The sequence below is a fragment of the Schistocerca gregaria genome, chromosome 9 (assembly GCF_023897955.1).
Source record: "Schistocerca gregaria isolate iqSchGreg1 chromosome 9, iqSchGreg1.2, whole genome shotgun sequence".
NCBI lineage: Eukaryota > Metazoa > Arthropoda > Insecta > Orthoptera > Acrididae > Schistocerca > Schistocerca gregaria.
Window position 1 is genome coordinate 172,048,342 of NC_064928.1, and position 17,039 is coordinate 172,065,380.

The following is a 17,039-nucleotide window of genomic DNA, read 5'->3' on the forward strand; positions in this document are numbered from 1 at the left end:
ATGAAAAATGCGTCCTAAGAGGTAGTTTAAAAGCAACAAAACAAGTGTTTTAAAATGAGGAAAAACTGGGGCAATAAATGTGATTGGATTCAAACTTTGTCTGTTATTCATAATGCGTTTTATTTACAGACGATGGACATGTGCTTTTCATGTAAATGAATAATGGTTTTGAATAAGTATTTTTATTTGTTACTATCAAGTAATAATTTTTATCTATATTTGTTATTTGTCATTTAAATAAATATTGCCCAAGCCTTACGAAAAGGAAGCATATTGTGCATGCACACACTCTAAATTTGCAGTCTACACACGGGTGAGTGCTTGCTCGCAAGCTTTGGTCGAATGCTCACTCAGTTGTGTGCGTGAGACTGCGACGTCGGTCATCTTCAGCAACTTCTGCCACCCTGTGTGAACCATATTCTCTCTCTCTCTCTCTCTCTCTCTCTCTCTCTCTCTCTCTCTCTCTCTCTCTCTCTCTTTCACACACACACACACACACACACACACACACACACACATATAGATGGCAGGCATGTACAGACCACTTGTATGAGCTACATGCTTGCAGGGCTTTAATAAGCAGCAGATCTGTGCTTGGCTATTGTACTCATTAAAACTGATATCTGAAATAATTAACACAAGAAGTGCACATGCACAGAATTTACATAAATTACTGAATGCAATACTACAGTGTCAAACTGAAGTAACTTCTCGTGATCCTGTGTAGCAGTTGTAGTGATCTCGTGGAGTAGGCCACTTCCTCCAACACAAATGCTGGTAACCCATCAGTTGATGGACCGGCTGTAGGAGGTGCAGCTATTAAGATAATGGACATGGTTTCAGGTAGAATATTACCATCCTGATTTAGTGTGTTTTCCCAAAATAATTCAGGTAAAAACTGGAAGTTCCCTGGAAAAAAAAGGAATGCATCAAGTTTCCTCTGCCCCCCCCCCCCTCCCTCCCTGCAGTGAGTTTGGTGGGCTACTGAACTGGAACCTTCCTTCCTATAACATCACATGGTGGAAGGAATGTGCATCAGTTCTACCTCATCAAAGTAAAAGAAAACTCTTGATGAATATGTACTTAACCCTTTTACTGCTACATGTGTGCTGTCTGCCTTCTGTGCTGAATACAGCTTTGTTGTGGCTGTACTGCTCGCCAGGTGCTGAAACCTTTGCTGAGAGATGGTGTTCTGGCCAAATTCAAATACTTATCATCCAATTTTAAGGAAACTATTCACTGAAAAAACTTTGATTTTTGCACCTCTTACAGTCTGATCTCTTTGCTTGATAAAGGACTTAACTATGTCATAAGGGCAGTGCTCCATCAAATGAAGTAAAACATTGCCTGAAATTTTAGAGTTAACAGAGGTAAAAACACATTGTGTAAGCTGTGTATTTGATTTATTTTAGATCACACATTGCAATATATGAAATGTAGATCAGATATCGAAATTTTATTTAAAATTGAGTGCAGAACGATATATTATTTGGTTCTTGAGTTGTTGATTTTTATATCTTACAGACAGTTGTGTGCGGCGCACCCATTTCTGTTCCTTTGAATTGGAAATATGTGGCCATAACAGTCGTCACATTTCATCAATAGTTCAAGATCTAGAATTGAGGTTTTTTGCAAATAACGGCACCCAAAGACACATATATGTTGTATGATAAATACTCAAAACTTTTTGCAAATAACAGCACCCAAAGACACATATATGTTGTATGATAAATACTCGAAACTTTTTTATTCACCAAGATATTGAAGTAACTTGTTCGCTGCAGTGAGAGGTCGCTGGCTCAGGATGCATACAGATTTCAGTAACACTGTAGCAAAATACAAGCAGTGCATGTATACACATCCCCAGCACCTGGGGAATGATGCAGCAGAACATTTATACACATCCACAACAGTGAGAGGTTTGACTACCCAGTTAGCCAGTGTGGTCCTATTACTTACTTATCCAAAGTACTGTGACTATGATCATGAATTCACAATGAGAAAGGTTAATTTTTGTTTAACCAGATAAACATTCACTTGATGCCTTCCTGAGAGGCAATCTCCACTCCTTCCAATATAACAGTGTAAGTGTAGACCAGATGTGGCTTGAATTCTAGGAAATAGTATCAGCAGCAATTGAGAGATTTGTACCAAATAAATTAACAACCGACGGAGGTGATCCTCCTTGGTGCACAAAACAGGTCAGAACACTGTTACAGAAACAACGAGGGAAAAAAAAAATGCCAAATTTAAACAGACACAAAATCTCCAAGATTGGCGATCTTTGACAGAAGCTTGAAGTTTAGCATGGAATTCAGTATGCCATGCTTATAGTAGTTTCCACAGCGAAACTTTGTCTTGAAACCTGCCAGAAAATTGAAAGAGATTCTGGTCTTACGTGAAGTATGGTCATAGCAACACACAATCAGTGCCTTCTCTGTGCAATAACAATGGAAATACTTTACTATGATGACAATGCTGCCAAAGCCTTTCGAACTTCCATCACCCAAGAAGACAAAATAAATATTCTAGAATTTGAATTGAGAACAGCTGGCAACATGATTAAAGTAGAAATAGAGATCCTTGGAGTAGTGAAGCAACATAAGTCACTTAAACAAAGCAAGTCTTCCGGTCCAGACTGTTTACCAGTTATGTTCCATTCAGAGTATAATGATACAATAGCTCCATACTTAACAATCATGTACAACAGTTTGCTCGACAAAGGATCTGTACCCAAAGACTGGAAAGTTGCACAGGTAATACCAATGTCCAAGAAAGGTAGTAGGTGTAAACCACTAAATTACAGACCCATATCATTAACATCGATATGCAGCAGGATTTTGGAACATATATCATGTTCAAACATTATGAATTACCTCAAAGAAAACTGTCTATTGACACACAGTCGACTTGGGTTTTGAAAACATTGTTCTTGTGAAACACAACTAGCTCTTTACTTACATGAAATGTTGAGTGTTATTGACAAGAGATTTAAAATTCATTCCATATTTCTAGATGTCCAGAAGGCTTTTGACACTGTACCACACATGTGGCTTGTAGTGAAATTGCATGCTTACAGAGTATTGTCTCAGTTCTATGACTGGGTTCATGATTTCCTGTCAGAGAGGTCACAGTTCATAGTAACAGAGGGAAAGTCATTGAGTAAAACAGAAGTGATTTCTGGCAGTCCCCAAGATAGTGTTATAGGCCCTTTGCTGTTCCTTACCTATATAAATGATTTAGGAGACAAATGGTTCAAATGGCTCTGAACAGTATGTGACTGAACTTCTGAGGTCATCATCGCCTAGAACTTAGAACTACTTAAATCTAGCTAACCTAAGGACATCACACACACCCATGTCCGAGGCAGGATTCGAACCTGCAACTGTAGCGGTCGTGCGGTTCCAGACTGTAGCGCCTAGAACCGCTCGGCTGCTCTGGCTTTAGGAGACATCCTGAGCAGCTGTCTTAGGTTTTTGCAGATGACACTTCTTTTATCGACTAATATAGTCATCAGAAGATCAAACCAAATTGAAAAAGGATTTAGAAAAGATATCTGATTGGTGCGAAAAGTGGCAGTTGACCCCAAATAATGAAAAGTGTGAGGTCATCCACATGAGTGCTAAAAGGAACTAGTTAAATTTCAGTTACACAATAAATCAGTCTAATCTAAAAGCCGTAAATTCAACTAAATACCTAGGTATTACAATTACGAACAACTTAAATTGGAAGGAACACGTAGAAAATGTTGTGGGGAAGGCTAATCAAAGACTGCGTTTTATTGGCAGGACACTTAGAAAATGTAACAGACCTACTAAGGAGACTGCCTACACTACGATTGTCCGTCCTCTTTTAGAATACTGCTGTGCGACATGGGATCCTTACCAGAAAGGACTGATGGAATACATTGAGAAAGTTCAAAGAAGGGCAGCACGTTTTATATTATTGCGAAATAGGGGAAAGGGTGTCACTGAAATGATACAGGATTTGGGATGGACATCACTAAAACAAAGGTGTTTTTTGTTGCGATGGAATCTTCTCACAAAATTTGAATCACCAACTTCCTCCTCCGAATGAAAAAAATATTTAGTTGACAGCAACCTGTATAGGGAGAAATGATCATCACAATAAAACAAGAAAAATTAAAGCTCACACGGAAAGATATAGGTGTTAATTTTTCTGTGCACTGTATGAGATTGGAATAATAGAGAATTGTTGTGAACGTGGTTCTGTGAACCCTCTGCCATGCACTTAAATGTGACTTGGCAGAGTATCCACGCAGATGTAGATGTAGATTTTTACATGTGAGCCTCTTCACACTGAAAGCATGTATTCCACGAGTGGCTTTCTTTGGCTAAATCAGTTACTTTCGGTGAGTGCACATTACATGCCAGTGTGCAAGTTATCCAACAGTCGTGTCACAAATGAGACAACGTCTCAGTCGCTGACTGGTTGTGCTGAGTTGGAGGTTTTGAATCCCAGAGTATGCATCTGACTGCATGAGCTCAGTGATGGGGGATTTTGAAATTGTCTGCTGATATTGTAAGTTAAACTGTTTTCACTCATGTTATGATAATGAAGTTAATGCTTTTTGACCTACTAATCTTCATTTTATCCTTTGCTTTGTTTTTGTGACAACTTTCAAAGGTTGCACGAGGGCTCAGTATTTTTCGTACAGTCGTTTTCTCACATCTGGCACCAAATATCTGAAAGTGAAAATGTATTAGTTTTACAGTATCTGGACAAGGAATCTACCTACACTGTGAATAAATAAGAACATTAATATATAGAAAACATCTCTTTAAGAAATGTGTTGTAACCACTTAAAAGTCTGCTCTATTGAAGGAGAAAATGGTTTTGAATGTTATTTGCTCTTTGGAAAGAAAACAAGATGCAAAAGATAAAGCAAAAAAACACTATGTGCTGCCTTTCAAATATCGATTGGTGTGTGTGTATGTAAATAATTTCTTTGGCATAAATGTTGATATTTTGAAATGTCTGGATGACACTTCTCCTATTCTTTTAGTTCTCAATAATGTGGAGAATTTGCGGTGAGACCTTTGTCAAGAATGTAGACTATTAACTTTAATTTCATCATTAATAAACTCTACTATAATTGCTTGTCCCTTGTACTGTTACTATATTCAGCATTTTAAAAGGAGTCCTTCATAACCTGATTCACACTATTTAGTACTGGTCTAACTGGCAGACTGCACCCAGCACACATGCAGTTTTGGCTTTGATGTGTAAGCATAAAATACCATCAGTGAAAAGTAAGTCTCAATACAGGAATATAATGCCTCAGCTGCTGTGGTAGACAAACATGCTGTGAGTAGTTGACTGAGGCAGATAAGTCAGTTGTGTAAAATTAGCCTAAGGGAGCTAGGTGTGTTTTATCCTTTTACGCAATAATATCTTTTTTTAAAGTAGTAAGTTATATATGGGGAGCTGCTTTTTATACGTGTAATTGCGGTAATTTACTCACATGAAATGCAGTATCTGTCTATGCATTGCAGTTATTTCTTGCAATTCTCAGTTATAGTAAATACATACTGAGCACCATTTTATCTTCATCATTTATTTGAAACAAAACTCCTTTGATTTAGTTAACCATTCAAAATGTATTTGTCAGTAGCCTTCATTACATATCACCAAACAACAACCAAGTGTCTTACCCCCATATACAGATTTATAGCTGCTTCTGTCTCTCCATTTAAACATTTCATTTTAGTGCTCTTCTGTGCTGGAATACCACTGCCCATAGAGCTACTATACACAAACCACAATGATCAATATTACTTTGGTGTAGACTCGACATCTGCCGAGCAGGAAATCCGTGCAGAATATTTACAAAAAATAGGATAATACATGCATGACAGAATTGGCAGACAGTTATTTCCGTTCGATAAATATGAGCTGACTTTATTATTCTTTCACAGGTACACAGCAATTGTTGTTTCGCGGAAGAAATTGTAAGGTATTTGGATAACTACAATATGTACCAAGTTTGATTGAAATTGTTCCAGGCATTGCAGAGCTGTACTCACATTTTCATAATATTCTTCTGGGTTGCAGATCACATTATGTTGTAAAATGTACCATAGTTTTGCCCATTGCTTGAAGTGACCTCTGTCAGTGTATAATAATCCCTAATAATAATAATAATAATAATAATGGTTTCATGTGGCTTGATAGCCAGGTGCAAGTCCTTCCACTACAGGCCATTTTGCCGACTTGCCTGTCCCTATCCTACCCCAGTTATCCAACTGGGGTTAATGTGGAATCCGAACTATGTGTTGTTCCTTGCGGCTACTCACGTTTTTTATGTTAACAATCGCTGTAGTATCCAAGATATCACAGCTTTTTACAATAAAATGCACTGTGCAATATTATGAAAGTTGACTCTGGCTGCGTTAGCCTACTAACTTGCTTATGCTTGCATGTCTCCCCCGGTACTAAGTTTGACCGGGTAAGGTAGCTAAGGCAGTGGTCAGCACACTGGACCTTCGTTTGGGAGTGGGGCGGTTCAGATCTCTGTCCCAACATCCAGATTTAGGATTTCCGTGCCTTCCCTAAATTGCGTAACGCAAGTGCTGGGATTATTCCTTTAGTACTTTGGTGGAGACTGGGATGGGAGGACAGAACCGAGAGTGGGGAACTCGGGCTCTATCACTAATCATCTCATTGCCAACAGGACATTTTAACTCTGATCTGCCTTCCTTGGCAGTTTGTTCAATTGAGTTTGCTTCAGGACTTTTTTAAAATGGTTTTGACACTAATCTGAAAAGTCTTTATTTTTGCTTTGTTGCAGGTGAAGCTGTAAATGTATTTATAAATTGCATGTTAAACCTGTTAGATTGGACTGCTAAGAAGATGAACGGAGTATGCTCTCGGACTGGGGTAAAGCAAAACACTACCGAGGACCCATCAGCTGTTGAAAACTGCTCGTCTGCTGTTAACGCAGTGTGAACACTTAAGTACCTGAATGCCTAACATTGCTGAGAGAGCATGAGCTCACCACTGGCATGATTTCTTTTATTATGCATTGTTTGTGCCGTACAGAAAATCCTGTTCTTTTGTAATTTTGTTTAAATGTAGAAAAAAGAGTGAACTACTTCATGGCTAAAAGCACATTCCTTCAGAAAGTACTAATCCGTACAATTTTTTAAATGTGTTTTACTATGGAGAAGAAACAATGCTTTCTCATATGACATATTCTGATCAGTTATATAGATTACCACATTTTGTAATTATTTTATTTTTGCTGGTGCATTGTGGCAGGCTTGTGTATAAGTACAGAGCCAAAACAATTAAAAAATTGTACCCAACATTCATCATTGGAGTTGCGTACCCAAAAGAAATTAATGTAAAATGTGACTTTTGCATTACTTTTCAGGATGTTCATACAGTTTAAATTCTGTTTGTTTGATACTGCTGTTGTCTCTGTTTCTTTTGATTTTAATTTTCCATATTTACTTTCAAAAGAAGCTATTACTGCCTCTAGAAAAGAAAAAAAGAGGAAATTTTTTATTGTGATTTCTTCTATTATCATAACGTGAAATGTATAACTGCAATTTCTTTGCAATCTGCAAAATTTTATTCTTAACGAGCAGATTTCAAGAGAAAACAAACTACTTCAAGTGTAGAATGAGAGTAAACAGTCGGTGTCAGTCACCATCTTTCTGGATATATTAATGGAATAAGAAATAAAAATAATAAGATGTCTAAGTATGCAGAAAATGATAAATATTTTTCTTAAGAGTTGCAGATCATAACTTTTTGGGATAGATACCTTTTTGGGACAGCCAAGTCCCAAATAGCTGAATATACTCACTGATCTGTGTTAAGACATGCATTAGCAGTGTATCAAAAAATTAATTTGTAGGCACATGCCTGCCATCTACGTATAAATAACAAGTTTGAAAATATATGAAAATAAACAGACAGCTGTTCATAAGAATATCCCATGAGCTTTGATTATAAAAGAAAGAAATAACATTTTAGAACAGATTGTGTTTTTAGTAGTTTTTTGGTGTTTCAGCCATCTACTGAGTAACAGCAGTACTCTATTTCCAATTTCCGCTAGTTGTTCTCTCAAAATGTTACAGTTTTCGGTAATGTCTCGTGTTGTATCGTGACCTGAACGAGTTTATCTCTTCTTTTTGGTATGTTAATTCCATTTTTTCTATTTTCTACATTAATGGTCTACTTCTTAGTGTTCATCCATGTAGCTTCCATTTTAAGCACAATATTTCTTTGACCGACCCAGTCACCTTCAGGCGCTGAGAGTTGTGCTGTGGCATGTACTCACTGTCTGGACCCCAACCACACTATGAACTATCATTGGTCTTGTGCTGGTGTATGAAACTGATTTTGAATTCAACTGCTAACGTCCACAGTGCCTTTTGAGGCTCTTTTTGTTTTCCAGAGCCTGTACTTACATTCTGTAGAAACGCATATTCTGCCAGTGTTTCCCAGGTCTGGTGGATGTGATGGCTGGTGAGATCATAACTGAGTGCCAGTCCCCAAGCTGTGTTGAAATTGTAACATCTGTCTCCATTTATTAGGTTTATTGACATAGTTATTTTGATACTTTCCTTAACGATGCTGTCCCAGAAACTAATCTCACTGTGTTTCACGTGGTAGTTTTAGTGGGGTGTGTCATTGATGTTCGTTGCATCTCTCTTTGACTGTTCTGATAGTCTGCCCCACATAAGGCGTGACACCTTCATACTGAACTCAGCTTTCAGAGACCTCAGTCATCTTTAACAGTACAAAGAATGCTTTTTATCTTAGTTGAAGGAAGCAGAATACACTGGATGCCCTGTCTCCCTAGAAATCTACCAATCTTTCCAGACATTGGCAAGCATAAGGTAAATGAGTGAGTTTTGGTTTCTCTTTGCCTGTCTCCGTTTCAACCTCTTTCTTAGGTGTCCTTGATTTTGACTCAGATTGATGATCTGAGTAACCACTCCTTTGAAACACAGTTGTTAGGTGTTGTAACTCTTCGGCAAGGCTCTCCTTGTCCAATTTCTGTGGACAACAGTCTTTAGCACTGAATATCTGGGTAACATATGGTGATCGCTCAAGGTGAGAGGATGGAGGTTGATGTGCATGAGTTTTCTGTATGCACTGTGACCCATCAATACCATAGATCTTCTGTTAACATGTCAAGTAAAGGTAGCTAGTCCTCTTCTTCAACACAGCTGAACACCTGCCTGGAAGCATACCATTAATCAACCACACTGAGAAAATCTGAGAGATCACATTTATTATACTCTTTTTCAAAAATTTTCCCCTTTGTGACTTGTAGAATGTCTCCTGTCTGGATGTCTCCTATAACACTACGCTTCAGAGGCTTCTGATATTTTTATTTGTTTCTTCCCTATTGTACAAATCATGCACCCACACATGTCCTATGCTCCAAATATATGGTTTCGTGAATCTTTTTGTGATATTGAGCTTTATATGATTCGATGATAGTAGACATTGCTTTTTATAGAAAGACTTTTTGCCTTGTGCATTCTTGGCTATTGTGCCCTCTTGTCTATTCCTTCTTTATCTGTTCAGCTATATAGATAGCAAAATGCCTTCATCTCATGTTAAATTTTGATATTGGAAGTCCTGGTAGGATGTAAGTAATTATAAGCAAAGGTAACAATTTACTGAATAGTAGAGGCGTTGAGTCTTAAACAAGCAGATAAATCTTGCTTAAATATAACATTTAGCAACTGAAAGCACCCACCTTGTAGGCATGTAATTGTCTTTGCTTTCTTTCTGTTTATGTGCTCACTACAGCCATCAGCTAATACATATTGCATTTCATTAAGCACTAAGTTAAGTGTGTACAGTTGGAAAAGCTTACACGAATTGTTCATAACATTCTTCTTTGTTTCCCGTCTTTTGGTTCTTTGCAATTGAAATCCTCACCATCATTGATTGAAATCAAATATTTCTCTCTTTTTTCATTACTAGCTGCACCTAGAGTATAATGATAATTTGTTCTTATTATTTAACTGCTTTAAGCTTAAGCTTGTAATGTTACAATTTCACTTTGGGATTCTATGTCACAGTACGAGTACCTCCTGTCTATTTCTGTTCATTGTTGTCTTCTACATTATCATTCTACCTACTCTGAATATTTTTCTCTTTTCACAAGGAACAGAACTCCATATTTTGTTCTATGCAGATTTTTGCACACTGTAATAAATAGTAACAATAATAATAATAATTTGTTATTACATCAGCAATGAAAGTGTACTCTAATTTTGGATGCAGTAATTTATGTTTCAGTAGTACAGATCACAGGAAAAGACAAAATATATCCTTGAAAAGATAATTATTTTCAGTCATTTAATTTTATGCTTCACTTCTTCATAATATCATATTGGAAACTAATATTTTGCTTGCTGCATTTCATCGAACCATCTCTGTGAACACTTTTCCAATGTATGCACTATAGAACTGCAGCAAGTGTTGTTGATGAGGTGAGGATTATAATGTTTCTCATAGGTGGTATTGTACGATGGACTAAAAGCCAATAATGTATTTCTGTACCTATTGTTCAACGGGCTTGAGTATTCTTTGTTTTTATTAGTCCTTTGTTGTCATGGTCATCGGTCCATTTGAACCTGTTTACTGTGTTTAAACCTTCATAATTTCTGCCTCCCACACTTCCGTCCATTACCCAATTAACTATTCTTCAATGTCTAAAGATTTGTCATATAAGTCTAACCCTTTGTGTGCTCAAGTTGTGCCTAAAGCTTGTTTCTCTCCAGTCCTATTCAGGACTTCTTCATTAGTTCCTCAGTCTACTTACATAATTTCCAGTACCAACACATGTCAAAAAACTTCTACTCTTTTCTTGTATGTTGTATCTATCGTTCATGTTTCACTTCCATGTAATGCTTCACTCTAGACAAATATTTTCAGAAACAGTTTTGTAACACTTAAATTTGTATTCAGTATTAATAAATTACTCATTTTCAGAAAAAATTTCCTAGCCATGTTCAGTCTACATTTTGCGTGTCCTTCACTTACATTGTCAGCAGTTATTTTGCTATCCAAACAGGAGAATTCAGTCTCTCATTTTCTAATCTAATTCTCCTAGCATCACCTGACTTATTTCAGCTACACTCCATTACTCTTGATTTATGTTTGTTTATGTTCATCATGTACCCTCTTTGCAAGACACTATCCACTCCATTCAGTTGATCTTCCAAGTCCTAAGCAGTCTGACAGAATGACAATCTCATTAACAAAACTCAAAGTTTTTATTTCCTCTTCATGAACTTCATTTCTTGTGCAAATGTCTCCTTAGTTTACTGCTTGCTCAGTATACATATAGAATAACACATGGGATAGAGGCTACAATCCTGTCCTCCCAGTTCATTGTAAATTACTGCCTCCCTTTCATGTTCTTTGATCCTCAGGGCTGCATTCCTACATATTTTCTTAAGCAGACTAATGTACTGATATAGTAACTGATAAATTAAGTTGCTTTTTGTGGTGCATCTTTTCACGCTGACAAAGATTTTTAGCAGAAAGAGTATTAAAGACATTTTCCTAATGTGATTTACGTCCAGTTGATGAAATCTTTTGTGAATTTTTAAAATACTAGACACTCATTTGATGTATTTGTTACCAGCTGTCAGTGTATTAGGTTTTAGAATGTGTCATCAGGTGTTCATTGAAAGAAAGATATTTTATATGTATAGTGTGCATTTTCATCCCTCTTTTTTTTTTTTCTTTTTTCTTTTTTTTTTCTTTTTTTTTTTTTTTTTTTTTTTTGCTGTAATAGGAACATAGACTAATCAGTTGAAATGTTGTTGTCTATGTTGCACTGCTAATGCATATTTGGAAAAGAGAGACAAGAAGAGGAGGAAAAGAAAGGAAAAAAGAATAAGATCAACCACTGTGCGTCATCGTCGTTCACCAATATGGTGTGCTCTGTGTTCTTCTTAGTCCAGAGAGAGAATTTGGTGATAGTGGTTATTGTATTTCCTGTTGGACATGTAATTTTCTTCTATAGTCTATCTAAAAGTGTCAAAAGTTCTCCAAGTTGCTACAAATACCTCATTCTGCTTCCTCTCCGTTTTACTGCCTGTATGAAACATCCTGAGCTGTAGGTAACAACTGATTTTATTTCAGTCCGATTGTAGCATGCACAGAGCTTTGTAGTTCTCCTGTCATTGGGAAAAAGGAAACACAAAAATAAAGCCATGGTTCAGTTTGTCTTTCTTAATAGCTGTCTCACGCTTACTGCCAAAAGGGCAACATTTTATTAGGTTAGAAACAAAGATTTCAGTATTTAATAACCTAGCTGTGGATGTATGTAGTGTGCTAGCTCTCAAGTGCAAGTTGTAAAATAAATTATTATTTACACATTGTGAACTTGTAGATTATTTTTAAAATAATAGATTTTTATTTACAAAAGAAATATTTTTACAAAAAGAACATGCTTGTATATAGTAATTTATAAAGTTGGCAGCTTATAACCGCTCAGAGAGAGAAATAGATGTGACATCAAAGTACAAAATTGACTCCTTAGCATATTACGGTACTCACTAAAATTATTGAAAAAAGGCTTTCATTTTATAAAGCAATTTATTAACATCAACGAAGAGTGGCACGGATGGTGATATCTTGACTGTCCCGTCCCATTTTGTAGTAATGTCCTTAGTATGTATGTGCTAATAGATCTGCATTTAAATGACTTAGGGTGAGTGAAGGTGTGCTTTGTAACATTTCCTTTTTATATATGTAATGTGTAAAAAAATGTAAATAAATTTTTGACATTATTTACTACAGATTCCACCATACATTCTTTCCTTGTTCCAGGAGTCATAATTTTTCCTCCAATATCTGCTTCACAAAGACAGACATTTGATATGTTACCTGTTGGCATTCCTTGTGGGATCTTAGGGATCAGTACATTGAATGTAGACAGCATTGAAAGTTGGGACAGATGGAAATATCTGTGTGAAGTTGATCACATGAAATTCACCAATGTGCGGGATATCACTGTTTATAGAATTACTTTGTCCTTTTGTTCAGGCAAGCCATCAAAATTCACAAATGTGGCAATAGTTTCAACAAGAAAGAGGGATGACTTAAGATAATTGGAGCCCAGATTCCCCTGATACAACAAATTACTGCTGCAAGTAACAAAGAGATAACCACAGCAGTAACGACCTGGGTAATGCCCCCAGACATTGGCGTGACAAGAACATATTACCTCTGTTCGTCAGCCCGACTCTGCTCTACCCCCAACAATGAAGGGTGAATCTCTGCCGATACCAGCCACTCGTGCTGGCGAATGTTTGAAGAATCATTAAATGTCTGTATGAGATTAGTGCCAACAGACAGCATGTCAAGAAGCGGCAGCTTAAACTGTAGAAAATTTGGCATTCTGGCCCAAGCTGTCAGAGTTGACAGTCCTGTGTGTGAGGTGTGCTTGCTAGTGTATATGAATGGTGTGTGTTTTTTGCTGACGAAGGCTGTTGCCGAAAGCTTTGTATAGTGTCATTTAATTGTCCCTGTGTGCAATTTAATGATGTTTTCTTTATAGAAAGTAGCCATTTTTTATTTTTATTTATTTATTTTTTACTACATTGTTCAAATTTATACAGACAATTGTTTGTACTATGTACCACGCATGAGTGGAAAATGTTTGTATGTTAGACTGAGTGATGTGTGGAAACCGTTTGTATAATTGTTCATGCTGCACAGATGTATGGATAAACATTATGTGGTACGGATATTTACTTTTAAGTGACTAACTTGTTTTCTCTTTATTCACGGGAAATTTATGCCCAACTAGATGAGATTTGATGTTGCCGTTTTTCACAGTTTACTACATGTTGTTTCTCCAGGAACATTTTTTTTTTTTTTTTTTTTTTGTGTCGAGGTATCTACAACACAGTGGTGACTTGACTGGAAAACCTGGAATATCAAGAATTCTTAAGGAAATTAAATTTTTTGGAAAAGCCACGGAACTCTGAGACTCTAGGGTGTTTTCATCTATCCATTGACAGAATGGAATGTGCTGAGTTATTTTGTTAAAAGCACTCTAGGACACTGCTTTGGAAACAATGAATTATTATGTCATAGAAGATTAAGATATGCTTTAAGTGGCTATGATGTTTGTTGCTCAGTCGTAACTACCTCCATCACTCACTGACCTCAGGTATCTTCATTATTGTCTGTGCGTTCTTGGGCTCCAGGTTCATTTGCATTGCGTGCTTGTGAGTGTCATGGACTGTAATATGTGTATGAGTATTTGTTATGTAGCTGTGAATTTGTCATTTGCTCAAAAACTTTTTTAAAAGTAAAAGTGATATGAATACAGATCCATATATGAACAGACGTGTTTCGTAGACTAGCAGTGAACATTCAGGCTGCAGTTCATTTTTACTGATTTCATTGCAAAGTAGCACTTTGTCAAATCTCTTACAGTGTCAAGCTGCAAGTCAGGAGTGACCACAGTGTGAAGAATGTCTGGTTTGAGTTGTGATACACCCGTGCCATCGAAATTCACTGACATTGCATTCTAGTGACTACAGTTGTGAAGTGTGTTCCGATTATGATTTCTCATTTACTTGGGGTTATCACACAATGATACAGCATGTCATGGAAAGGTGATGGACAGTGCTAGCGTGGCGGAAAGAGCTTATAACTTCCAGAATTGTTGATGAAACTTTAAATTCTAGCTGAACTTCAAACAGTCACTAATAAGTGATGTGGTACTGCGAAACATTTCACTCGTGTCCACAATAACTTGTAAAATGAAACATACTGTCACAAACAACAAAACCAGGTTCAGGGAAGTCTGACATTTCAACCTGGAAATCTCAGGGAATTTTTTTTATGAAACAAAGTCGCTACACTGGTGAATCTCCGGCAATGCTATCAGTTCATGCTGGCCAAATGTCAGAAAAATTACTAAACAACTGTTGCCCAACGATCCTGAAGTGAGCGTCATCATGCAACATATCAAGAAGTTGCCACAAAAGCCTCAGCAGTTTAAAACCTGTTGTCATCGTAGAGAGGGGTTGCGCATCCCTCACTACTACCTGTGGCTAGGAATTGTCTTACTGAAATATGTTACATCAAGGAGGGAAGGCAGTGCTTCAGATTATTAACTCCTCTCCTATATTTTGCTGTTCAGAAGGACCAGTGCAGGGGTTGCTGAGAGCAGAGGTACTGGTAGAAATGTAGTAGTATTTTGCAGTTTTTGGCAAGGTTTTAGTTTCAAATGTATAAAATCATTAGAACTGTGTGTCAGATCTGCTTTCGTATGAGGGATGTTCAATAAAGACTTGGCTCTAACTCTCTGAATAAGGTGAGGTGATCAGCGGAGCTACCTGTCACTGTCTACGCAGAATGCATCTTTTTGGGCTGCTAGAGTTGGCAGTTGTGTGTGTGAGTTGTGCATGGTTGTGTGTATGAATGGTGGGTTTCACTTTTTCTGATGAAGCCTGTGGCCGAAAGTTTTGTATATGTCTTTTAATTGTGCATGTCTGTGACTGAATGTGTCACCTTTACAGTAAGTACCAATGTATATTTCCTTACATTGTTGGTATTCGTACTTGGAGTTTTGATCAATTTATCTTGTAATTAGTGGAATATTTTTTAGTACCCATGAGAGGGACCTTACACTTTTTTATTTCAGGATCAACTGCCATTTTCTCCACCATCCAGACATCTTGTCTAAATTGTTTTGCAGTTTCTTCTGTCTGATCATTATTTTACAAGACAGTAAACAACAACATCATCTGAATCATTAATATTTAATATAAGGAACAACAGAGAGCATATAACACTTCCTTGTGGAATTTCGGGTATCATGTTAGCTTCACTAGATGGCTTTCCATCAATTACTACAATTGTGATCTTTATGACAGGAAATTGTGAGTTTAGTCGCACAACTGAGATGATATTCAATAGGCACACAGTTTGATTAGCAGCTTCTGGTGAGGAATGATGTCAAGGACCTTCTGGAAATCTACAGTATATGAATAAAGAACCAGTTGTACTTCAGAAAAATGATATTTTCTGAATCCATGCTGGTTGTGTATCAATAGATCATTTTCTTATAGAGGTTTTTCATAATGTTGGAACACGTCGATATAGTGATGTGGGTCTATAATTCTGCAGAATACTTCTTCTATTTCCTTTCTTGCATACTGTTGTGATCTGTGCAACATACCAGTCTACAGGTTGTATATGATTGGCAAATATGGAGCTATTCCATCAGTGTACCTGGAAGGAAACTAGTTGATATACAGTCAGGACCAGAAGACTTTTCTTTACTAAGTAAATTAAGATACTCTGTTACACCAAAGGTATCTTCTTCCAAATTTCTCACAATGGTAGCTGTTCTTGACTGGAATAGTGATATATGTACCGTACCTTCTTTATGAAGGAATAACAGAAAACCACGTTTAGTAACTTCGCTTTAGTGATGTTATCAGTAACATTGCTGTAGATCTAATGATGTGAGGGGCTTGATTGTGTCTTGCTGCCCTGTATGTACCACAATAATCTCTTTAGATTTTTTTACTAGATCCGAGACAGAGAATTAAAAGCATCTTACAATTAAGTGCACATCAAGTTGTGTGCCATGGTGGGGCAAATGTGGTTATTGACTGGGGTAAAAGTTCACAGTATGTTTTTGATATAAATAGAGCCAAGTCTCCTAAAGACAAATTTTATTTATTCCTAGGTAAATGTGAAATATCAGTATTAACCTAAAGAAATTCTTTTCCTTCTTTTTTTTAACAAATATTGTACTTTTTAAAATTAACATTAAACTGCAGTATCCTCTCGTGCCTTTGTGTCCTGGTTGTTTTTGCAGAAGGCTGGAGACAAATAATATCAGACCTCTCCACTATTGACTCATCTGGGACAAAAGGGAATGCAAATCTAGATCCTTTTTCCCATAGACAGGAAACACACACTTCCTCTTTCCCAATGATATTCTCAACATGACCAAAATAATATTTAAAAGTCTTCTTGGTGGCAAAATGAACCAAAAC

The 17,039-nt window shown here is 36.9% G+C and overlaps 1 protein-coding gene across 1 annotated transcript in view; it reads left to right on the forward strand.

Annotated features, from left to right (window-relative positions):
- Positions 1–12,809, forward strand: part of LOC126291695 (nuclear factor related to kappa-B-binding protein-like) — a 197,994-nt gene extending 185,185 nt beyond the window's left edge. The window contains exon 23 of the mRNA XM_049985324.1: positions 6,812–12,809. Within this exon, the coding sequence (XP_049841281.1) occupies positions 6,812–6,815 (4 nt within the window). The 3' untranslated portion in view covers positions 6,816–12,809. The remainder of the gene's footprint in view (positions 1–6,811) is intronic.
- Positions 12,810–17,039: the final 4,230 nt, after the last annotated feature.